At 41.9% G+C, this 25,394-nt stretch overlaps 1 protein-coding gene across 9 annotated transcripts in view; it reads right to left on the reverse strand.

Annotated features, from left to right (window-relative positions):
• Golga4 (golgin A4) overlaps positions 1-25,394 on the reverse strand; it is an 87,056-nt gene that overhangs the window by 30,443 nt on the left and 31,219 nt on the right. For 6 of the 9 annotated variants that reach the window (XM_050141735.1, XM_050141741.1, XM_050141737.1 and 3 more), the window contains 9 exons: positions 24,911-24,967; positions 21,777-21,875; positions 21,172-21,304; positions 18,884-19,068; positions 18,533-18,616; positions 16,277-16,424; positions 4,341-4,519; positions 1,963-2,094; positions 183-338 (listed from right to left, as the gene is read on the reverse strand). In XM_050141735.1, the coding sequence (XP_049997692.1) occupies positions 183-338; positions 1,963-2,094; positions 4,341-4,519; positions 16,277-16,424; positions 18,533-18,616; positions 18,884-19,068; positions 21,172-21,304; positions 21,777-21,875; positions 24,911-24,967 (1,173 nt within the window). The remainder of the gene's footprint in view (positions 1-182; positions 339-1,962; positions 2,095-4,340; positions 4,520-16,276; positions 16,425-18,532; positions 18,617-18,883; positions 19,069-21,171; positions 21,305-21,776; positions 21,876-24,910; positions 24,968-25,394) is intronic. The other 3 variants (XM_050141736.1, XM_050141738.1, XM_050141740.1) reach the window with 2 other exon arrangements.

Below are 25,394 nucleotides of genomic sequence, written 5' to 3' on the forward strand. Positions count from 1 at the left end.
ACTTCTCACTAAAGATGAAGGGCATGTGCAAAAACATCCAAACCCATGAACCAGCAGCTTATCAGAGCCTGATGCTGCCTGGAGAGTATAGTCCCCATAGACACCCGCTCCCCCAGCTGCAAGGACAGCCCCATAGACATCATTGTCCCTGGCTCTGGAGCCCACACAGCACATGAACTTACAGTTCGGTAAGCCTCTGCTTCCCGCCCAAGTTCCTGGAGTTTATTTTCACTCTCTGAAAGTATTGCTTTTTTCTGCAGCTCTAACTCTTCTAGAGCCAATGATTCTTGCTGCTCTTTTTCTTGGGTAAGCTTCAAATACTCCGATCGACTCTTTTCCTGTGCCAAAAACAATACATCTCAATCCCACATAAATCTTCAGCATTCCAAAAGCACTTCAACAACTTGATCTGCACCCAGCTCTGTGAGGTGAGCAACATCTCAAATGCAGAACCCGGGTCCTGAGGCTTTCCAGGGTACCCACTCTGAAAATCTTAAATTCTTAGTACAAGAAGACATCCACAGCAAAGGCTAAAGTATGCTTATTTATACTGCTGCTTAAAGAGTTAAGTACTGACGAGTATTTACACATCAAGATGCAATGGTGACACAAGTGTTTACAAAATGATTTCATACTACAGAATACACTAATAAGACAGAATTATTCACAACATTGATGTCAGTATTTTTGAGTATACTTCATAGAGTAAATGTTCAAGTCTGTTGAATTATGAAGGGGTTAACCCCTCTGTGTGGACATGTGTTTGTCTTTCTTCCTCTACTTGAAATAGACCTGTGTGTCAGTTCCTAGAAGACAGTATTGATGCCAGGGTTTATGAGCCACAGCAGGCCCTTTTAGCACTATCCCAGCCTCATTTATGCCCCCACTTTGTTCCTTAATTCCTATGTCCCTATTTTTATTTTATGTTCTTCTAACATACTTTAAATATTCTTATAAGCTACCTTACTTTCTTTCTGGAGAAAAAAAAATTTTTTCCGTTTTGGTTTTTTGAGACAGGGTTTCTCTGTGTTGCCCTACCTGTCCTGAAACTCACTCTGTAGACAAGGCTGGCTTCCAGCTCAGAGATCCGCCTGCCCTGCCTCCTGCGTGCTGGAATTAAAGGTGTGCGCCACCACACATGGGTGCAATTTCAACCACACTATTTTCCTAGCCTTGCATAAGTGTACTCTAAGTCCAAATGCCTATTTCCTTTCCAGAGATTAAAAAATTTGTAATCTCATCAAGAATCAATGCTGCTGGAAATCATGAGAAACTCAGACACTCAAGAGTCCAGAAGACTCAGAAAGGGGGGAGGCAGGGGACCGTAACTCCAGCCAGTGCTTCCAATCCTGCACTGAACATGTTTAAAAATCACACACATTATTTTATGAATGGTAACTTCACATATTTTCTGGAGAATCTCATATCAAAACAAACGACATTTTGGCATTGGCATTTTTTATAGTGGCTCATATAAAAGGGTTTTCACAACTTAAAAAAATTACTTTTCATTTTAGATTTTCAAATCACATTTTCAGCGAAAATCTGAATCTTGGCTTTTGAGCTATTTTGTTCATTCAGTAGTTTGTTATTTTTTATTTTTTTCTATTTATCTCTACTTTTTAAACACGGTATGAGTTCCAAGTTCTGCTCTTTCAACTCCAGTTCAGAATAACCTGTGTACAGCCAGTGTGCTGAGTTCTGAGACATGGACCATCTTTTCTTTCCCCCCTTCTAATTACTGCCTACGGCTAGGACGGACAGAGGCAGCAAACAAATGACTGATGAACTGGACACATCAGACGCGGACTCTCCGCCATAACCGCTAAGCTAACAAACCCTCTGTGCTCGCCTCCTATCCTCCCCTACACTGACGTCAAGGCTGCTAGACACCCGCCCCCCTCACCGCAGTGGATGGCAGCTCTGAGGCTCTGGGGTTCACTCTGACTAAACAGCACTTACAAGAGCTATCTTCATCTGCTCCTGCAGCTCCCTCTCTCGGGTCTGCAGCTTCCTAGCCAGTTCCTGCTCTTTGCTGGCCAGCTCCTCTGCGTGCAACTTCTGAAGTTCAGCAATTTGTTCATCTGAGGTCTTCTGAGAAGAAACCAAAAGGTAAGTGCAAAAAACCCAGAAAAAGTCATGAAACGCCACAACTAAGTCGCCTTTTCCTGAAAGGAATTACGACAGTGACTTGTTAAGAGGAAACGAGAGCACACTCCCAAGTGAGAGCAGGAAAGAGGGAAGCCTGGTGAAGACTGGGACTGCACGGGGCCCTGTGGGGCTGCAGTGATGCCCCGCTGGTCAGGGCAGAACGAGGCAAGGGAGGAAGGCGGGAGACAAGGCTGCACTCAGAACAGACCCTTCACTGAGGTCAGGTTGCTCCAAGCTTTCAAGGAAGGTGTTACTTATTAAAGAGTTACTGACTTTGTTCCTTCTTGGAAAGGAAAACTCAACTTTATAAAACTATCAAGTTTCCCTATATAAATGTAAAAAGTTAATGTAATCAAACACCAAAAGAATGAGGGAGGCCGCTCAGGAGACAAAATTTACACGTTAGAAGAACCAACAATGTCCCATCACCATTACCAAGAGAAACGGTGCTGAGGGGAGGCTCCCAGGCAGGGCAGCTCCTCAGACACAGTGAGTACAGCAGTAGAGCAGCAGTGCACAGTACACAGAGAAAAACTGGCACGTGCTCAATAGCTTACATTTATTATGTAATAGATATAACAGCATGCCGGGGGCAAAGGGCACATTATTACATACATGGTTTGAAGTCTGATGCCAGTCCCCTGGGGGCACGTTATTACATACATGGTTTGGAGTCTGATGCCAGTCCCCTGGGGGCACGTTATTACATACATGGTTTGAAGTCTGATGCCAGTCCCATCTAAATACATGGTACAGAGGTTGCTAACAGTGTCCTGGGAAAAACTAAGTTGGATTTTAACCTTATTACTCATATCAAATAAATTCAGTCAGAACAAAAATGTAAGCATAAACAAATGAAAGTATCTAAATGTCAGAAAAAAACAACAGAATTTTGTAAGAGAGGAATAACTTCTAAACTGTCTCGCTGTAGTTTGTACCAAGCACTCTCTCAGACTTGGGCTCCTTATTCTTAAAAGACAACTCTAAAAGCCATGGGGTGGTGGCACACGTCTTTATTCTCAACACTCTCTTGGGAGGCAGAAGCAGGCAGATCTCTGTGAGTTTGAGGTCAGCCTGGTCTACAGAGCAAGTACACAGAAAAATCCAGACTCAAAAAGCCAAAAAAGAAAAAGAAAAAAACAAAAGTCCACAACTTTATGGGCCTGAAAGATGGCTCAGCAGGTAAAGCAGTGATGTGGGAGTCCCTTCTGTCTTAGGCCTGCTCAGAGAATAGAGGCAGGCAAGGAAAACTAAACTGAATGCTGGGAGAAAGAAGGCGAGGTCAGTGAGAAGTCATGTAGCCCCGTAGATAGACGCCGGAAGTTTACCAGGTAAGCCACAGCCACGTGGCTATACATAGATTACTAGAAATGGGTTAAATTAAAATGTAAGAGCTAGCTGATAAATTAGAGCTAACGGGCCAAGCAGTGATTTAAATAATACAGTTTCTGTGTGATTATTTCAGGTCTAAGCTTTCGAGCAGCCTGGAACAAACAAACCTCCTTACAACAAGCAGGTTTGTGTTTGAATTCAGTCTGTGGAACCCACATGGTAGAAGGAGAGAACCAACTCTGTCAAGCTGTACTGACCTCCACACACATGATATGGGACTTATTCATACACATAAATGCAATGGTTTAAGTTCTAAAAAGACAACTTTTTATAAAGATTATTCATTTTAAAAATATCTATATATTTTTAAGAGTACAGAGAACACAGATAACTATCTTTTCAGGGCTGGGACTGTAGTTCAATGGTAAACAAGTGTTTACCCATATGTAAAATCAAAGGTTTGATCCCCACCAGTGCATAAAACCCAATAAACCAGCAATTACCCTTAAAAACATTTAAATACCCAACCTTAGTCACATATTCCCAAGTTCCCTTAAACTCATACATGTTAGACAAGCAACCTTAATGACTGAGTTCCGAGGATATGCATGGAAGCAGCTAAGCAATCTGCCTTCCAGGGGCTCAGGTCAGGGAGCCAGTAAGGAGCACTGGAGCTGGGGAGGAAGCAAGGCTTTGAGGGACCCAGGTAATTGTCTAAACCTGGCTCTCTACCTAAGTGCTTTCCCACTGCATCTGAACATCGTTTATGGGGAAAATACAAACTGACTCTTTCTTACAATCAAAGATTTGGGGAACCAACACGGGACTGGAACCACTCTGATCAAAGTCACCCTTACTTTCATCATGCTGATGGCTTCCTGTCTCACCCGACCCAGCTCATTCTGAAGACGGAGGCGCTCCTCCTCGCTTGCTCTCTCAACAGCCTTTATCTGTTCGTCCATCTCTGCCTTCAGTTTTCTCTGTGCTTCTTCAGTTTTTTGGGCTGTACTCAAGGCTTTTTCAAGTTCCTCAAAAGCTATAACAAAAAGAGCAGAAAACAAGTATCTCAAGAAATATTATCATTGAGCTCAAGTGTTTCACAATCAAGTCACAGGATCTATGAGCAGCTGTAGCAGCAGGACAGGTTAGAAGATGCGCCTCTGTTCTAAGAGATATTTCCAGGCTGTGTCCCGTCACTAGAACCCAAGTGTTGTGGCTGGTGAGTTCTGGATTAGAACTCTGAAAATACAGTGCATCATTAGCATTCCCCTCTCCCACCAAGTATGCTTTGGCTTGACAAATTCAAGAAAAGGCTCAGACCACTACTCTGCACTATGCACTTCAACTGCATTCTGATGGCTCTCTCATCATCAACTGGGTCATGCCATCGTGTACTCACTAGGACTCTCATCATCAACTGGGTCATGCCATCGTGTACTCACTAGGACTCTCATCATCAACTGGGTCATGCCATCGTGTACTCACTAGGACTCTCATCATCAACTGGGTCATGCCATCGTGTACTCACTAGGACTCTCATCATCAACTGGGTCATGCCATCGTGTACTCACTAGGACTCTCATCATCAACTGGGTCATGCCATCGTGTACTCACTAGGACTCTCATCATCAACTGGGTCATGCCATCGTGTACTCACTAGGACTCTCATCATCAACTGGGTCATGCCATCGTGTACTCACTAGGACTCTCATCATCAACTGGGTCATGCCATCGTGTACTCACTAGGACTCTCATCATCAACTGGGTCATGCCATCGTGTACTCACTAGGACTCTCATCATCAACTGGGTCATGCCATCGTGTACTCACTAGGACTCTCATCATCAACTGGGTCATGCCATCGTGTACTCACTAGGACTCTCATCATCAACTGGGTCATGCCATCGTGTACTCACTAGGACTCTCATCATCAACTGGGTCATGCCATCGTGTACTCACTAGGACTCTCATCATCAACTGGGTCATGCCATCGTGTACTCACTAGGACTCTCATCAACAACTGGGTCATGCCATTGTGTATTCACTAAGACTCTTTTTCTTTTTTCTTTTTTTTTTTTTTTGAGTCAGGGCCTCATGATATAGCCCAGCTGGATTTGAACTCAAGGTCCTTCTGCTTCCTCTTTCTAAGTGCTGGGGCTACAGGCATGTGCCACTATGCCTGACTAGAACATTTTTAAGAAAAACTGTTCCTTGGAAAATCTTATTTTCAGACTTTTTTTTTTTTAAGCAGGGGAAGTGTAGGAGGTTCTTCTGTTCATGTGATGCTTTCATTTGTTAATGAATAAAGAAACTGCTTTGTGCCTGATAGGGCAGAACTTAGGTAGGCAGAGAAGACGGAACTGAATGCTGAGAGGAAGAAGGGCAGAGTGAGAGAAGCCATGAATCCTCCACCTGAGATGAACGCCGGTTAGAATCTCCGGTAAGCCACTGCCACGTGGTGATACACAGATTAATGGAGATGGGTTAAACTAATATGTAAGAGTTAGCCAATAAGAAGTTAGAGCTAATGGCCAGGCAGTGTTTTAATTAACACAGTTTCTGTGTGGTTATTTTGGTGTAAGCTAGCCGGGCGGCTGGGACAAACAAGGGACCTTCTCCCTACAGCACAGGGGTTTTGTTTCTTTTTAAACATTTACTGGGCAAATCACATACCTAAACAATGTACTTCTGAAACAAAACATACTATATGCCTAAGTTTCCAACTAGAGCTCTTTCCAGCTGACTAGAAATAAAACTGCCTAATTCAATGGCATACAGAAGGCCTCTACTAACAGTTCATAGGTAAGATAAGTTACGGCCCTGTAGACATAATCACCTAAGTCTGTAAGGGAGCAAAATCGCTCATTCAGCATTCAACCAAGTCATACAACAAGCACAACAGCTGGGTAACTTGGTGCCAAAGTGTGTGTGGGTGGATTCCTGTGGATATATATGTGGATGGATATGTGTGTGTGTGTGTGTATGAGCAGATCCACACACACCATGAACAAACACCCTGTGAAAACCCTATTGCTATTGTCCTAGATCGTCTCCTTTAGCCCTACAGAAGTCCTGAGACTTCCCACTACACATTCAGTGGTCAGAAGCATTTCAAATCTATCAAGAAACAGTCCACAAGAGACAGTTCACCAACATATGTAATGTATCTTCTATAACTAATGAAGCTGTTTAAGAAATATAGGGGCTTTAACTTAAGGCACTGACCCAGGTTGGTTTCAGGCAATGGTAGGCACAGGAATATCTGAGCACAAACACCTATTCTAAAGCAGTTTCTTAGTAAACAGCATTAGGTACAGAAGGGGTATGGCTGAACTCTGGAAGCATAGGTCAGTGCTCAACAGCATTACAAAGTTAATCTTTCTGACAACTAATAAGTCTTTGATATAAAATGCAAATCTGCCAACCAGGTATGGTGGCACATGCCTTTAATCCCAGCTCTGATGTGAGTTCAAGGCCAGCTTGGTCTACAGAGCAAGTTCCAGGACAGCCAAAGATATACAAAGAAACCCTATCTTGAAAAAAAAATTGCCAATTTATTCATCTTGCATATGTAAAAGCATAAAAACAAGGCTCAAATAAATTCTGTATTTCAAAGGAACAAGCAATTGGCTTAAATCATTTTTCAAGAATCTTAGTTTAATTATACATTTGCCTGGAAATACCAAGGTAATTCTTAAGACATCAAGATGCTGGAAAGTAAAATATTTAAGAAAAACAGTATCTTCGTTTTATTTAACTATGTTTTTACTATAAATTCTAGTGCCAGGCATACAGCAATACTTAAGTATTGCTACTCCCCAAACATCAGTTTCCTCTCTTAAAACTCAGCCTGAGGAGGGGAGATTCTCTAAGTGCTCACTTGCTAGTCTGTACTGAAGCTACAAAGACTGAGAAAGTGGGAGAACGGGACAGGGATGACTGCAGAAATCACCAGCACATTTCCACTGTTGTTTCTCAGGAAACCATCCATCAGCCTTCTAGCCTGCATCCCAGAAATCTCTAAAGCTAACTCTGCAGAACCTGATGAAGCTCTGACCCTCACTCAGAATTTAGATGAAATGATAACAGGAGAACAGACTTGATTCCATGGTTCTTCAATTAAATTTACTCTCCTCTTAAATCAGAGAACTAAATGATTCCACAGCTAGAAAAATGTTTTGTACTCTTCTAATCAAATATTCACAGTCAAATGCAGTAATGGAACACCCCAATCTTCCCATGAGATGGTTAATCAATTTTAACATATGGGCTCGATGGGAGAACAGAGAAAGGGAGAAATCAGCCTTGCTCTGCAGTATTCTGAAATCTAAAGGTGCTGATATTGACCAAGCTTGGTTGAGTAGAAATCTCTCCCAGCCAGGATTTCTTAACCAGTCACCCACCATAGGCTCCCAGGCCTTAGCAGGTCAGACTGCGCCATGTGCTAAAAGACACAAAACTCACTGACTGTTAGTTCCTTCCTACTTTAAAGAACTATTAAATATTCTTCCCAGAGCATTAATAATAAAATAAATTTCAAATATCCACACATAATAAACAGATGAAACATTCAAACCTACCATGAATTCTACACTGTACCACAATGAAGACCAATTTCTCACATTCTGCTTCCAACAGTGAATCCCATTTTAACGTCTAAATAGGAGATAATGGGAGTTTACTGAGGAACCAGACCCTGCAAACACCAACCATAATAAAAAAAGTGGTGGTCACATCCCACAATACTGTAAAAGTGAGCTCCCGATTCTTCCCCAAGTGAAAATAGGCTAGAATTTCAAAGTACTACAGTAGTGTGTTCTGAATGCCTACAAGCGAGTGAGACAAAAAGCGTGTGTGAGCCACAGCCGATGAGTCACCTCACTACCATGCAGGGTGCAGAAGACCACAGTCAAGGCACACACGGGCAGGAAGGCTAAGCACGAACAGCCGCGGTATTGGAAACACACACTGTGGTCTTCCAAAACAAAATTCAATGTACCTCAGGCAATTTTTAGTTTTAAAAAAGAAAGGCAAAAATAACACTCTGAATATACTTTCAAAACTTAATAGGCAAAAATGTAACCAACAAAGTAGGACTACATAATTGTCTACAAGCTAAATGAGATGCAAGGCTGCGATGTTATTGCAAACTCTTCACTTTCCACTTCAGATAGGTTCATCCTATCTGTGAGCTTACAAAAATGGGCGCCTGCGTACTACAGGAGTTAGGTGAGCAGGGCTGGCAGCCTGTATACAGTTCAATAATCTCACCACTTACCCATCAAATTCTGACTGGATGTTTACCACATGCCAACTGTATGTTAGGAACTAACATACAGAAAATACTTCACAAAGATAGCTGACCAAGTAGACGAAGGAAACAAAAACAAACACTCAGAGAAACCATTGTTTTCAACAGTCCACCGCCTTTCCCTCTCCTCCCTGAAGCATCCTAATCAATCATTAAAGCAAATAGCAGCGTTCTGGAGTTCCCGTCCTAGACGATACTCCATAAAAGGCTCACAGGACCAGTGCTCCCATCTCAGGGAGTAAACAAAGATGGCAACCTCTAGATTAAATGTTGACCCTAAGACATTGGCTAATGATATCAAAATGAGTAAGCTGGGTCGACGTCTCTATTCCTGGGGAGGGAAAAATGCATGTGTAATTAGGAAAAGAAAAAAAAAAACCTACAAAGTAAATGAGATGAAACCAATACTAAAAGCAATAAGGAAGGCTTCTATTAGCATCCCACCCAGCCCACTGACCTAGTCTACAACAGAACAGCACCCAGAGCAGCGGTGTCCAGGAGCAAGGCCCTCTCCTTTCAAATAGCTATCTATCTGTATGAGGCAGGATTCCTTAATGGATTACATGCCAATAGACTGACTGCAGACTAGAAGAGGCACAGAAAACCAGCTGTGTTCCACTATGCCAACTAACACAATACATCAACACACACTAGATTTTATTTTGAAAAGCAGTTATATTTTATAAAAATCTGAGAATAAGTAATAAACATATTTTTTACTTTGAAAACAAATGAAGAATTTAAAAACATTTTAGTTTAAATTACTAGCATGACCACCAGGAGTACAGCATCCCTGGAACTGTCCTGAGTTTGAAATGTTTAAAAAGCTTGAAGATGGCACTATGGTTTATGTAAATGACAATAAAATACTACCACCCAGTGGCAGAAGCAAGTAGTGCAGCGTTCACATGTGAACCTAGGCCTTCAGACATTAAGAGAGCATCTCCAATTGAAAGCCACTTCTTGTACTTGGGAGGTCAGCACTCTTGACCTTGAGAGTTGGAGGTCAGCTCTGGTCTACATAATTTAGCCAGTTCCTAGACAGCTGGAGTTACACAGAGAAACCTTGTCTCAAAAGTCAAAAAAAAGGAAAAGAAAAAAAAAAAAAAGACAACAAGCAAGCAAACAAGCAAACTACTTCTTAAGCCACTTCCCAAACATGCACAAAGGCTTGTTCTAATCCCCGTGTCCTGACTCAAACACCTGCACGTCTATCCGATATGGCATGTGCTTTCTAACACTACCTTAAGAAATCTCTAATCCTGGAAATATTACATTAGAGCAAAACTAAGCAAATTTCACTGTTAGTCACAAATTTGTTTTTCAAGATGAGGCTTCCCAGCAATAATGATGGTGTTTGGGGCATAAATAAAACAATCTATTTAAAACAATAAGTCTTGCTAACAGATATTCATTTAGTATTAAAATATAACTTCCAAACATAGCATAAAGTTTACTTCAATTCGCTTTTTTTTTTTTTTTTTTTGCCTGAGAAACATGGAATTTTCTTTTAAAGGCTCATTCTAAGTACCATGATAAGAAAAAACAGAAAGAAAGCCAGCCTTACCCCAGTCCTGTTCATACAAGGCTTGGGAAAGGCACCGGATTCACTTATTGGCATGTGTGGATGCACAAAAATAAGACGTTCAGTAAGACTTGAGACTCAAGGAGACCGTTACCTAGCATCAAGGCTAACTCACATACACACTGGTTTAGGACGGTTATGTATGCATAAATCTGACACATTAAAGACAGTCTTATTTCAGAGGCTCCCCAGACTTCAAATGCACATTTTCTACTTCTGTCTGGCTTATCAGGCTGCACCATACAAAAGAAAACACGGGACAGGAACAAAGCAAACAATGTCATAACTTAACCCAAGTTTTTACATGCAGTCAATCACTTAAAACACATAAATTCTGCAAAGATGGGGTGTGAAGAAAGGCTCATGAAAGTTAGTGCACTCTGAGAAACATACTAGTCCATGCAAAATAGTCTACAAATGTGGGGAGAGGAAAAAGAGTGTTGGGGGGACGGGGGCACACGCGTGTGCACACACTTCTTCATATACATGTAGAAGTCAGAGATCAACCTCAGATTTTGATCCTCAGAAGCCATGGCCTTGCTTTTTTGTTTTTTTTTTTAAACATTTATTTATTATGTATGCAATATTCTATCTGTGTGCATGTCTGCAGGCCAGAAGAGGGCACCAGACCTCTTTACTGATGGTTGTGAGCCACATGTGGTTGCCGGGAATTGAACTCAGGACCTTTGGAAGGGCAGGCAATGCTCTTAACCACTGAGCCATCTCTCCAGCCCCACCTTGCTTTTTTGAAATAGGGTCTCTAACACTGGTCAGCAGCCCATCAAGCACGCTGAAGTGGTTGGCAAACAAACCTCAGACCTGCCTGTCTCCACCTCCCCAGCACTGGGATTAATAGGTGGTGTGTACCACCAATCAGCTGCTTCTCCGGGTGCCAGGATCAGAACTTCTCACCTTTCTTGTGTGGCAAGCACAAGCACATCACTGCCTGAGTTATCTTATTTCCTTTTACTTGTGGACAGAGTTAATGCTATGATTTATGGTTTCTTCTGTGCAATAGCTAGCTATATTTTAATCACCTAACCGTAAGTAACAAAGAAGACAAGCTTCAAGGGTAAAAAATTCATGAGAGAAGAAAAAGCATCAAAGATGTAAACTAATCTGTATTACAAAACTGTTACAGTATTTTCAAGAGCAAAAGTTTAAAAAGAAGCTACTAATTATCAACAGAGAAATGGTTACCAAGGAAATGATGTACATACCTATGGCACAAACATGTTAGTATCTTAGCTATATATACAAGGATTCTCAGTATTGTGCTAAATAGTGGCATATAAACATACAAAGTTAAATGTACAATACTATTCTAATATAACTCTGGGTTATCTAAAGACTTAAAGAAAGTATACTCAAACAGTGATGCACTTTTATTTTTACTTTTACTCTTTCCAGAATACCCTTGTCCCTTACATCTCTCCCCCAGAGCACAAACCCCCCTCCCCCAGCTCCTTCTGCAGGGCTGTCTTTTTTTTTTTTTTTTTTTTTTTTCCCCCCCCCCCCCCCCCCCCCCCGCTCAGAATCCAGAGTTAAGCTGGTCTCATTAACTATCTACATTGATAAGGATATACTTCCCAAGACAATTCTCAGTGGTTCCTACCATCTAAATAGAGCAGCATGTCTAAAGCTCAATAATGACATGCCTCCACATTGTCAATCAGGTCACTGGCTGCTGATATCTTAGGTGATACCTAGAAAGGTATGAAATCACAGTTTCACAATGCTTCTAACAGGCATACTGGTTTTGAACAAAGCAAGAGTGCTGTGCTCAAGACTTCAGAACGCTCCTGGCCTCCAGGAGACGTCAAAGTGCTGGAAGTAGACTGCAGTGTCCTGGTGGAAGCATTCATGACACTCATGTCTTAGTAGTTCTACACATGTATAGGTGGTATGTGTGTGCTCATGTGTTTGGACACACATGTATATATGAGTGTGTGTAAGCATGTGCATGTTTGTACTGAAGCCTGAAGATGGCATCAAATGTTCCTCAATTCCTATCCACGTTATTTATTGAGGCAGGGTCTTACACTGAGTCTGCGGCTTGCTAATTGCAGCTAGTCCAGCTGGCCAGCTTACCCTTGGAATCTCGTCTGTCTCTTGCACACTGGGATTATAGGTTCCAGTCATGTGTGCCTAGCTTCTGCGTGGGTTCCAGGGGATCTGGGTTTCCGTGGCAAGTGCTTATTCACTCACTATGTCCCTAGCTCATGCCTTAGTATTTGAAAACTGAATTATTCTCTATAAATGAGAGGTGGACTTGAACTTTGTCCTATAACATGGGGCAGCATTAGCTTGTATAAAAAACACCTAAGACGCAGTACAATGAAATGTGCCATAAGAAAAACTACCGAGAATGTTCTTTAGTCAGGGCTAACGCGCAGAAAGAATGAGTCAACAGAAGTAGTTATCTGTCAACAATCATAGATCACCCACAAGTACTACCAAAATCACATTCTTGACACTGGGAAATGCATCAGGTTAGTTTCTCTTCTGTGGTCACATCTGATTTTAAAATACCAATAGTCAGCTTTAATGATGTTACTGTTTCCTTTATATGTCCAGGGACTTTACTCAAAAGACAGAAGACAGATGTTTAACAGAGGGACTGAATTCTACAGAAGCCGGATGGCGTTCACAGAAGCTCTCCTTACTGGACAGTGGCTGTTTCGTGTGTCTGCCACTCACTTAGAGTTTTCTTTTGATTGGTATCCACACTTTCCGCTGAAAACACTTTTTGTTTAGGCAGGTCTTCTCAACTAAGGCCATGGGCTGAGGTGCAAGAGTTACTGAGCTGGCTCTCATGGTGGGTTTAATCTACAGTGTCTTCAGAGTGCAATCAGTCTTCTACAGACTCCACCACAGCACTTAAGAGTTAGGACTACAAACAGAAACGTGCCAACTGTGTTGTCTACAAGCTTTCCAAAATTAATGATCCATTAAATAATTTAAATCTCTATTCTCTCCTTCAATATTTATTAACCTGTATTCTTCTGATACTAACATAACAAGAAAGTTCTTCAACATACAGATGATAAATATTTACAAAAGCACAGTTCTTGGCGTGAGGCTGCTGTTCAGTAGTAGAACATGAGACTCTAAATTCAATCTCTAGCACCCTAGGAACTCCTGAAGCTAGGAGCTGCCCAACATGGGTCCTGGAAACATAACTCAGGTCTCTCAAGAGCAGTACACACTCTTAGCCACTGAGCCACTTCTCCTGCCCACAATGCACTGTGAAAATTACATCTAAAGAGAAAACACATCTATCAGCTGTGTTTTAGAGAAACAAGGAAGGAAAGCTACACCACGAAGATCTGACTGAAAGTTTCCTGGGAATTTTAATATCCATTAACTGCTTATTTACCTATTTACACTTCTCAACTTAATATTCACCACAAAGCATGACTCATTTTAAGAAAATTTCAAACCCTGACCATAATTTCTTTTTGAGTAGCTATGTGGTTAATAGTAAGTTATAGAGCTGGAAAGCTGATGGCAGGCGCTGTGGTTGCATATGAGCTCCTATCCATTGCGGCTGCACAAAGGCTCCAATGCACTGCTGCACAGGGCTCCTAGGCACTGCAGTGATGTGGGAGTGTCATATATCAATCTGTTGATTTCATTGGTTAATTAAAGAAACTGCTTGCCCTGATAGGTTAAAACATAGGTGGAAGGAGTAAATAGGAGGAAGAGGAAGTGAGGTAAGACTCCTCAGACAGGCGCGAGATAGCTCTGCTCTCAGAGACACACACTACGATGGACGTAGGCTAGAATCTTCCCGGTAAGCGCACCTTGGGGTGCTTACACACATTATTAGAAATGGGCTAGTCCAGGTGCGACAGTTAGCCGAGAAGAGGATAGATATAATGGCCAGGCAGTGTTTAAAAGAATACAATTTGTGTGTTGTTATTTCGGACATGAGCTAGCAGGTGGCCGGGGTGCTGGGGACGCAGCCCCGCCACTCAAGGGCTCCTAGGCACTGCGGCTGCACACAGAGCTCCTAGGCACTGCGGCTGCACATGGGCTCCTGTACATGGTGGCTCACACAGGCTTCTATTCACTGACAGCAAGCCTGCCTGTAGTGTCTTATACACTTGTGTTTAGGAGCTTGTATTCTTCAAGGAGCTAGTATCCTCCCGACAGGAATATTCTTAGGTTTAACGAGAACAAGTTTATCAACTAGAATCTCCAAATCTCTTCATAAAACAACACAAAGGAGAGAGAGATGCATGGACAACCACAGATGGCACAGATGGTATTAATCAAGTGTTTCTGCCACATGGTCTGTTTCCCCTCACTGGTACCTTACAATGTGTTTTCTAAGACCATTTCTCAAAAGTGTGTCCTAGAAATCAAATCCTCATCAAATTCAAAGACCTTTATAAAACTTCATCCACTTCCCACCACCCACTTCATGAAACATCTATTGTACTCCCCCTAAAACCTAAGAGTTCCTGTGACCGCCTGGAGGAACTTCTTCTCATTTATTTCTATCAGTCAAACTCGAGACCTCTCAACATACCCTAAAGCCACAGTGCTCGAGTAAAAATTCTTGACTACATATTTACTTTCTGTGCATAAATGGAAACAAATTAATCTTGGGTTCTGCTATTTGTAAAATGAGAATGATAGTATTGTTTGATAGAAAATAAGGATTAAATGTAGGTACAAGTGTAACAGTAGAGCCTGTCATTACGTGTAACTACTGCCACAGAAGTGCTAACACATACCTTGCTATTTTGCTTAACCATTACTGCAGCAGTGTAAACAAACACTAGCAATCAGCAAAGACTAAAGCAGCTTTAAATCTCACCATGAAAGCTAATATGACCTATCCAGTCTCTCCACAGACTGAACCACAGGCTGCGACTCTTAAAGGTGCTCCAGTTCTTACCTCCACATGCCTACAAGTCAATTCCACTGGCAATCCCACGGCTAATTCAAATTCAAAATATCTTAAACAAATGTTCTAGTAGTCAAGCCCGAATTTCCCAATTTAGAAATTTAGAAATGGTAAGACAGTGCTTACCATTCAGCACTGTCTTTACTTTAAAATGCTGGACCATCTCAGATCCTTACTTCTCTTCTGTTCCTCTCTCCTTTCCTCCTCCCCGAGCCACCACCCTAGGCAGCCAAAGCATTCTCTTCCTCAAACCTAACTTCCTGCTCTGCTTCCAACTTCACTTCCTTTCCACATACAACACGAGCTTCCATATGCTCACCTATACCGCTTCCTATTGTCTATTCTATACACAGAAGTCTGAAGGCCACAGCCAGCCTCTTCATTTCCCACTTCAGCAAACAGGTTTCCAGCTGATGCCCATGTGCTCCTCTGCAGACTCGTCTTGCAGGGACTGGCATGTATACAGTCCACCTCTCCCTAGTTACACTCTGCTCACTAGCTGAGGCCCTTGATGTTCACCCTCCTCTTCCTTAGGACTACTCAGTACTCAGTGCAATGGACACTACACTGGCCTGGATTCTAGTCAGCTAATATGTTTAATGCTGGACTGTTTGCTGGGACCAGTGGAAAGAGATACATACTGAATGCTTTCTATTTACTCTATATCATCTATAAAGAAACAGTTATTTTAATTATGACTCACGCTGTGATTACTTGTTTGACTGATTAAGCCTTAATTTTAACATTCTAAGGTGGAGATCACAAAACATTTTCTACAATGGATAGATATTAATAGTTCACATATGGTCTCAGTCACATTTTCTTCTACCACTTAGAAATTATAAAGAAAAATCACCCAGGCCACAGAGGCCCTCCCCAACAAGCACTGTAACATCTTAACTATATCAACAACTAACTCATTTGTTAAGATACTCCGCGAATTCTGAGATGATCTAAAGTATACACCTCTGTGTTCTTACCAGCTCTTTCAGACTTCTCTTTCTGTTCCCGCAGTTCCTCTCCTTGGGTAGTCATTTGTTTGATACGACTACGAAGCTGAGCAATTTCCTCTTCTTTCAGTTCCAGGGTCTCATGCATCTGCCGCTTTGTCTCTGTTAATACCATTCCCTGAACAGAAGTGCAGACTCTAAAGCATTTGCATAACAAAACTGCACCACCAACACACAGCACAGCTTAAATGACATGAGAGGCAGAAGAAGTATTTCTTACTAAGGACAGTGGAAGACTCTTCAGCAGCTCACAAACTGAAGCCCACGTTTCTGCTCTGTGCCTTAGCAGACCAGGTGTGTCGATATGGAAATGTTTAACTGTAGGTTTAGTACTTTAAGCACCCCATGTTTCAGTTACAAGGTTTATTTTACAGTCTTGCAATAGTTGCAGTGATTCCCATATTAATAAATAGTAATGAACAAAACTAGCCTCTGAATGTGACTCAGGGGCAGAACAGCCACAGTTGACATCTGTGCTTTCCCACACAAATAATTCCAGACATCATGTTGCTGTGGAATATTACTTAACTAGGCAAAGATGTGTTTCACCTTGCCTGGCTAAGGCATCTGATTGGTCTAATAAAAAGCAGAAGGGCCAATAGCTTGGGAGGAAAGGGATCTGCGAGGCTGGCAGGCAGAGAGAATAAATAAGAGGAGAGAAGAGAAAGAAGAGAACGAGGGAGAAAGAGAGATACGGCCAAGGCCAGAAACCAGGCAGTCATCAGACAGACAGACACTGGAGGAAGCAGAAAAATAAGATGCATAGAAAGAAAGGTTAAGAAGCCTCGAGGCAAAAGGTAGATAAAGAGAAACAGGTTAATTTAAGTTAAAAGAGTTAGTCAGAAACGAGTCTAAGGTAGGCCGAGCATTCATAACTAATAATAAGTCTCTGTGACATGATTTGAGAGCTGGTTGCTGGCCTAACAGACAAGGACTGGTCCACTATGTAGGCTAGTTGCTGCACAGCTGGATGGAGCAAGGCTGGAGCCCAGCCGTCCCTAGTGCTCTTCTCTCCTGTGACTCCCTCTGGCTCCACACTAAACCTGCCCATGCAAGGAAGTCCCTGCCATGCCTCCACTCTACTAGAGGCTTCTCTTCCTGCTACAGAAATAAAGGTCAAGGTATGGGAAGAAATCAAATCATCACATACAAAATCAGTCATTCTAGATAAACAAACAATCTGGGTAGTTCAGCTAGTCTCCTGAAGAGGCACTCAGACCTTCCCTGCAGGGCCTCCTGACCCTGCTGTGGAGCATGACTCCTCAGACGGCCAATGCTAATGTTAACAGGGAAGTAAAGCGTAGTCAAGAAAATTAAAACAGAGTAGTGGGCCTTCACTGTCTCCAAAACTCATGTCACAAAGGAAAGAAAACAACAGAGAGAAAGGACAACTAAATCCATAGATTAAAAGAAGTCTTAAGAATCTTATCAATTACAATAAGAGTTTACTTAATTTGTAAAAAGAAAAATGTATGAGATACTAAGAAAATTCAGAAAATGACTAGAGAGCAGATGCTATCATGAACTGCTGTTAAACCGCTAGGTGTGATCATTAGGTGGCTTTAGTTCTGTGGACATAAAGAGTACTTTGTTTCAAAGCTAGGTTAAAATAATGCAGCTATGAACCAACACACTAAACAAGATGACAGACGGTGTGAAATGAACTGGGAGATGTCTTACAAAAGGGCCGGAGAACCTGTGAGTCTCTCAGCTGTCCCTGCTAGGTGCTAGCTGCTGCTCTAACTCCACTGCCTACCGTGAGCTCAGCCCTTCCTCACTCCTCCAGGACCCTAAGCATCATAACATCCACATGTAGGAAGTCTCATGCTAATGTATACATTATCACTTTACTTTTACATTTATGCTTTACTTTTCAGGCAACTGAAATGATCAATCTACTTCTACAATGTGAAAGAAAATACTGAAACCATTGCAGTCAACAGATCTTAACTTTATTATTTTCTCTGCAAAATAGGTATATATTACAGATTTCCTTTGTAGTCTCTACTGTTGTCTCTAAGACAGAATGCTGATTGGTATTAAGAAATCAGAGAATCAGGCTTATTAATGCTAAAACTACATAAATCTAGAAATTAGAAATAGTTTTCATGGAAGCAGCTACAAAAATTTAGAAAAGCAGACATACATATAAATGCTTCTAGCTGCTTTCAAAGCAAATTTGGGGGCCCCTAACAAATCTCAGTATCATAAATTTGGGAGTTTTACCTTATCTTGTTCAAGCTGTTCAATTAAGTTCTTTGCATCACGCAACTGAGTGATAAGTTTAGTCTTCTCAGCCATATGAAGCTCCTAAAAAAGTTTAGAAATTCATTTCCATCTCTAATATCTTTGCCTCATTTGAGAACTCTATGTAGCTTATCTAACCTAGATAAACCTTATCGTGTAATGGGGAGAAGTACAAAGGACTCTCCAATGTGTGGTGAGTGCTCCAAGACCCAGGGCACGTGGGTGCTCAGACAAGGACACCCTCTCCACCCTGTCCAGAGGCAGCTCGGGCCACACTGGAGCCTGTCAATCTGGTTTTACTCATTTAAACAGAACTCAGTGGTCCCTCACCTTTATCTTTTCCAGCTCCTGCAACCTTTCCTCCAGCTGCTCCTGCAGGGCTTCCTTTTCGCTGACTAGCAGTGTGCACTGCTCCTTATGGGACCGAATTGTTTCCTTACAACGCTGCAGCAGATTCTCCTGACGTTTCACTCTTTGTTGAAGCATTTCCAGTGTTTTAGCAGAAGCTCCGCCTCCTACAAATGGTAAAGCAGCATGAACAGGGGAAAGAGAGATGCTCAGTGGGGGAAGGTGCTCGTCCCCATGTGGTAGAGAACCTCCTGAGCTGTCCTCTGACCTTTCCACATACATCATAGCATGTGAACACTCACAGACACTAAATCAAGAAAAAGAATGAAATAAAAACATCTTTTAAGGAATACAAGAGAACTCTGGAAACAGTTCATCGTTTTAGAGGTGAGGGTGGCAGGGATGCTGGGAGCTATGTTTAGCCTTCTGCAAGCTAAACACACACTCTACCACTGAGCTACAGGCTCAGTCCCTGCAATGTCCTCTTCTATCCAAACCTACCTACCTTCTGAGACAAATCAAGAAGAGAAAGGACACTCCAATAATCCAAGTAGCACTCTGATGTGGGATTTTCCTCTGCATGCTGTGATTACCATTAGTGAATAAAGAAAAGACTTTGGGCCTGTTGATAGGGCAGAACTTAGGTAGGTGGGGAAAACTAAATAGAATGCTGGGAAGAAGAAGGCAGAGTCAGAGTCAGAAGAGACACCATGGAACCTCTGCCGGAGACAGATGTGTTGAAACTTTGCTGGTAGGCCACAACCTCATGGTGATGCACAGATTAATGGAGATGGGTTAAATTAAGATATAAGAGTTAGCCAATAAGAAGCTAGAGCTAATGGGCTAAGCATGATTTAACTAATACAGTTTCTGTGTGATTATTTTGGGTCTAAGCTAGTTGGGAGGCCGGGAATCAACAAGGGGCCCCTCCTCTACAGCACTCTTCCAAACTCTTATCCTCAAGTTACTGTGTGATATGTATATGAAGATGCCTGATGGAGGAAGGTCATTGGTTAATTATAATAAACCAACTGCTTGGCCTCATAGCTTAGAACATAGATGGGAGGAGTAAACAGAATAGAATTCTGGGCGGAAGAGGAAGTGAGGTCAGACTCTCTGCTCTGCTCCCGGAGACTCGACAGCTCTGCTCTGGAGCAGAGACACCAGGATGGACATAGGCTAGAATCTTCCCGGTAAGCGCACCTTGGGGTGCTTACACACATCATTAGAAATGGGCTAGTCCAGGTGCGAGAATTAGCCTGTAAGGGCTAGAGTTCATGGGCCAAGCAGTTCTTTAAATGAATACAGTTTGTGTGTTGTTATTTCGGGCATGAGCTAGCCGAGCGGCCGGGGTGTTGGGGACGCAGCCCCGCCGCCACTTCCTATTTCAACAGATGCCAAGTATAAATTCACACCAGTAGTGGTTCAGCCTTCCCCTGGAACGGATCTAGCCTACTTAGAAGGCTGTCATTCCTAAGTCCCACTAGTTTCCATCTCAGAAGTATTCCTAAATATTCTTTCTGATCACAGTCTCATCTCTTCCTAGAAGGAGCTCTGGTAACTACAGCTTTTATGAGTGCATCACACCTGAGAAACAGCTCAGAAAGCTGAGGCTCAGCAGCATTCCTTAACTGACTGTACCAAAGTCTACCATGAGTCTCTTACTTTGTAAGAGAACAAAGCCATAAGGCAAGTGTGGTGGCACAAACCTGTAAGCCCCGAGGCTAAAGCAGAAAAAAAATCACAACTTGGGTGATCTAGGTTACATACTGAGACCCTGTCTCAAAACTAAAGTAGTGTAATTTACATACTTCAATTACTTCAAAATGTGGTCTCCTTAAAGTTTATGTGATTTTCAAGTCTTAAATCAGTTGGTTTTTTTCCCTCTCTTAAAAATAAATAAATAAATAAGTAGATGGTTTTAAAAAAACTAACTTAAATCTTTGAAGAAACATTAGGAAGGGGGCTGGAGAGATGGCTCAGAGGTTAAGAGCACTGACTGCTCTTCCAGAGGTCAGGAGTTCAATTCCCAGCAACCACATAGTGGCTCACAGCCATCTATATATGAGATCTGGTGCCCTCTTCTGGCATGCAAGCATATATGGAAGGAATACTGTATATATGATAAATAAATAAATATTTAAAAAAAAGAAACATAGGGACAAGGACACCTTACTTTTGCCTAAGTCTACTCTATCAGCTCAAATCCTAAACTCTCTCAACATTCTCCTCTGATTTTTAAATTATACCCTGACAACAACAGAGCTTACCCACTGGCTCCCCGACATCCTCTATCTTCTCTTTGTCAGTGTCCACTTCTGCCTGGAGCTCCACTGGAGGGGGTGGCAGTGGTACATCAACACTCATTGGGCCATTTTGTAAACGTTGCTTTAGGAGAGAAACCTAAAAAATAATAATAAAAAAAAAACAGTAGTAGAAACAAGTTTGGCAGAATATTTACAATTTGTAAGAAATAGAGTAAGCCTGGTTGGTGGCAGTGTACATCTCTAATCCCAGCCCTTGGGCAAAGGCAGGCAAATCCCTGAGTTCAACGACAGCATCTATAGAGGGAGTTCCAGGATAGCCAGGGCTACGTGGAGAAACTATCTCAAAAAACAAGAAAGAAAAGAAGGGAGGGAGGGAGGGAACAACATGTTTATTCTACCAAGCAGAGTACAGCTGTTTGTTGCATGTGCCACAATGGGGATACCACAATCAGTCAAAAAAGTACAACAAATAAGATATAGTGCTAAAATGGAAGAAAGGAAGGGTTTCGAAACCAAGCTTTTCATCTCTACATGTGAAGCTCCTCAGCTGTCCAACTACAACCCCTGTTTCCAGCACTGGCTTCCATGCCTTTGCTCACTCTTCTTACCTGTGTCTGGAGAACACTGATGTACTGATCTTTCTCCTCCAGACAAGCATCAAACTCTTCCTGGAGATGTCTCTTTGCTTGCTGGTCCATTTGCAGCTCCTAAAACACAAAAGGTATTACAGGTAGCTTCCAAAATAAAACAACAGATACAAACTTCAAGTTCACAGCATCATTGTTTCAGACTTGCCTCACTCTTATGGTAACAGATACAGAAGAATTAGAGAATCCTCAGTGTGGAAGACATTACTATTTAAAATCTTAATATCAGTAAATAATTTCGTTCCTTAAACAATATGAAGGTCTGCAAAGAAACAGTATTCTTGTAAAGACCTGCAATGATCACCAGTAATGTACAAAGGGAAAGTGGGCTTGAGATAAAAGTACAAGGTGGGGCTAAACTGTTAACACAGCAACAGAACGCCAGTAGTGTCCTCCCCATACAGCCTAAATCACTCCTATCTGCTGAGCCAAGAGGATGAATTAACATTCGACCACCAAGGAAGAAAACTTCCAGTTCCTGAAATCACTGTAAATGCTATGTTTAAGGTGGTTAACTGGAAATCAATGTTTATCTCTGCTGCACCAGGCACTAGAATGGCCTCCCAGCGCCAGTCTTCTCTGTCCTCACTGATTCTACCTATCCTTTTGGGTGCAGTTCTGCGTGCTCTCCGTTCTCTGTCACTCTCCCTTTCTTAGACCGTTAGACATGAACCAACAGGGGAAAGTATTAGGTAGGACACCAAGCCTCCTTACTGTTCTGGCATTGTTACCTCACTAATTAAATTTAAAATATCCCTGAATTTAAAATAGTCAGTTATATTTTTGTTGTTTTGTTGACACCTGCATAGGACCCAACTCTTACTAACTGCTCTCTAATGCCTAGGTTTTCTCTTCTACGGCTATGAACAAGGCCCAGTCGCCAAGTCTTGATTTTTAATTCTATTATCAGGGTTCTGAAGAGATTTCTTAGGTCAGCCCCCTTTGATTTAATCCATCCTTCTCAGATCTGCAACAGAAATTCTCTCTGGATAGGATCCCAAGGGCTTATCTCCCCAGATCTCGCACTGTTTCGCACTGATTAATTCTCAAAGCGCTGAGGCATATCGTGTACCGAGTGCTCTGGATTCTTCCCTGCACCTAAGATACTAACAGGCAGCAAAAAGAAATATTGCATTGCTTACCCATCTATTAATAAAGCAGAAGTCCACGCCCCACTTTCTTGAGGATAGCTCCCTCAGTGAGGGACTCCTTAGCAGAATGCGGCAGGACAAAAAAAAAAAAGTATTCTGTGTCTCTCCATAAACACCATTGTGAACACCCTCAAAACTTGTGCCCACCTCTAACAAACATTCTCTAGATTTTAACCGAGTCTGTACTCCTCGGTACATGTATCTAATCATCGCATGCATAAAACCTAGACACTGAATTTCTTGACCCAAAAGAATCAATTAATGACCTTCATTTATTCTCAAAATGCAAGAAAATGAACAAACAATACATTAAGTAAAAAGGCATAATTTGTGTCTCCAGGAGAGGCAAAGGTACTTGTAACTTGAAAAAAGCATCAAGGTGATTTCTCACCCCACCCTGCTCGCTACACTCTCAGCCCACGCTCTCCAGACCAGCTGTCTTCCGAGTCAAACCAGCAACGTGGACTTGGAAAGACTGGGGTGAGGCTTGGTCCCTTCATCACTTCATAGGGACAAGTGATTCTTCCAGGGTATTAGTTCAAAACGCACCTCACAAAGGAAAAATGATATTGTTATCTGTATGATAAGGGGCAATGTTTACTCTAGGTGAAGTAGCAAAAATAAACTAGTTTTCAAGGTCATGTTTAGAATTTTTTGTTTTGTTTTGGAGACAGGGTTTCTCTGTAGCTTTGGAGCCTGTCCTAGAACTAGCTTTTGTAGACCAGGCTAGCCTCGAACCCACAAAGATCCGCCTGCTTCTGCCCCCCAAGTATTGGGATTAAAGCAGTGCACCACCACTGCCTGACTTCATGTTTCGAATGTTTTAAAGAGCAAAACAATAAGAATAGGATATATACAAAATATAACAAGAGACTAGAAAGTAAGCATGATTCCAATATAAATGAAACAAAATAAAAAATTCATATATGAGCCACACAATGTGTCATTAAAAATAACAAATGCACTGGGTGGTGGTGCATTTAATCCCAGGAGGCAGAGGCAGGCGGATCTCTGTGAGTTCAAGGTCGGCCTGGTCTTACAGAGGGAGTTCCAGGACAGGCTCCAAAGCTACAGAGAAACAACAGGGCTATTCTTAGTGACATCAATCACTCAAGCAATTCCACTGCTTTTCTTCTGCCTCCTCTCACAGAGAGCTCTCTCCCTCTCCTTCCCTCCACCTTCTCCAGACTGTTCCACCACTGAGCTACACTCCCAGTCTTACAGGAGCAACCGCTATTTGTAAATTTATCAATCTGCTACTTTCTAGACAGATTGGTGTTTTTAACACATACCTTGGACTGATAAATTCTATAAATAAAATTCTAGTCAGAATACATAAAATCCTAAACTACTCTTATTTGTCCTGAAATCATTTGCTTCAAAGCTCTTAAAATAATAACAAAAGTAGCAACTGATACCCATGAACAACATTCACAACAAAACCATGTAACAAGATATTCTGAGCAATATTAAAGCAGATGTGGCGAAGGCTCTGGTAAATGTCTGCTTATTGCTGAGCTCCGGGCAGGACAAGGTAGAGGAGCAGGGACTGGCAACGAGACATCTGAAAAGCCCTCCCAGTGTGGGCTCAGTGTAGAGGTAAAATGCTGCCCCGAGGGACATCAAGGAGCTCAATCTAACCCTTTGAAGAATTAGCTCTCCAAATGACAAGTTCTTTTATGTCAGCAAAGCCGCATGGAGTAGGAAAGGCGAAAGGAAGCCTAGGATGTTGAGCAGTGGAACAATGTAGCTTTGCAAGTGGACACTGACGAGCCACAATGCAGACTTAGACCTTTTATTTCATTAATTTCCACAACAACTACCACAGAAAACCACACAAATGAAACCCCAGAGATGGTGTGCGAGCTCACAGGCTCACTTTCCCACCTCTCTGTGTGGAGTATTGCTCTAAAACTGTTCTAAAGTATCAGTCACCAAACTTACCTCTCTCAATTCTGAAATCCTCCGAAGTGATTTATCTTGACTCTGACTCAATATCCCCTTTAAGAGAAAAAAAATAGGCAATTAAACATCTATATGGCATATTCATGCAGAAAAGCAAGGCTATGTTAATGCAGGAAACCTGCTAACAATTAAAGTGTGACAGCATAGAATTAATTCCTCTCTGGCCATGTAGCTACATTTGCCAAAATCCACTGACATGCAAGTCAGACTACAAACTTAACTACAGTTAATTTTAGCAACAGGAAATCTGTAAAGTAAACGCAAACTTCAGAAGGAAATGATTTCACTACAACTTGGAGTTCACAGATCATGTTAATTATGATTATTATGTTGTAAAGATTTATGTAAAATAACATTTTTCTTTTAAAAAGAATCTAATTTGTTGCAGGGTGGTGGTGGCACATGCCTTTAATCCCAGCGCTCAGGAGGCAGAGGCAGGCGGATCTCTGTGAAAAAAAAACAA

Source organism: Alexandromys fortis, unplaced genomic scaffold (genome assembly GCF_014885135.2).
Source record: "Alexandromys fortis isolate MF-2015 unplaced genomic scaffold, M_Fortis_MF-2015_v1.1 scaffold_44, whole genome shotgun sequence".
NCBI lineage: Eukaryota > Metazoa > Chordata > Mammalia > Rodentia > Cricetidae > Alexandromys > Alexandromys fortis.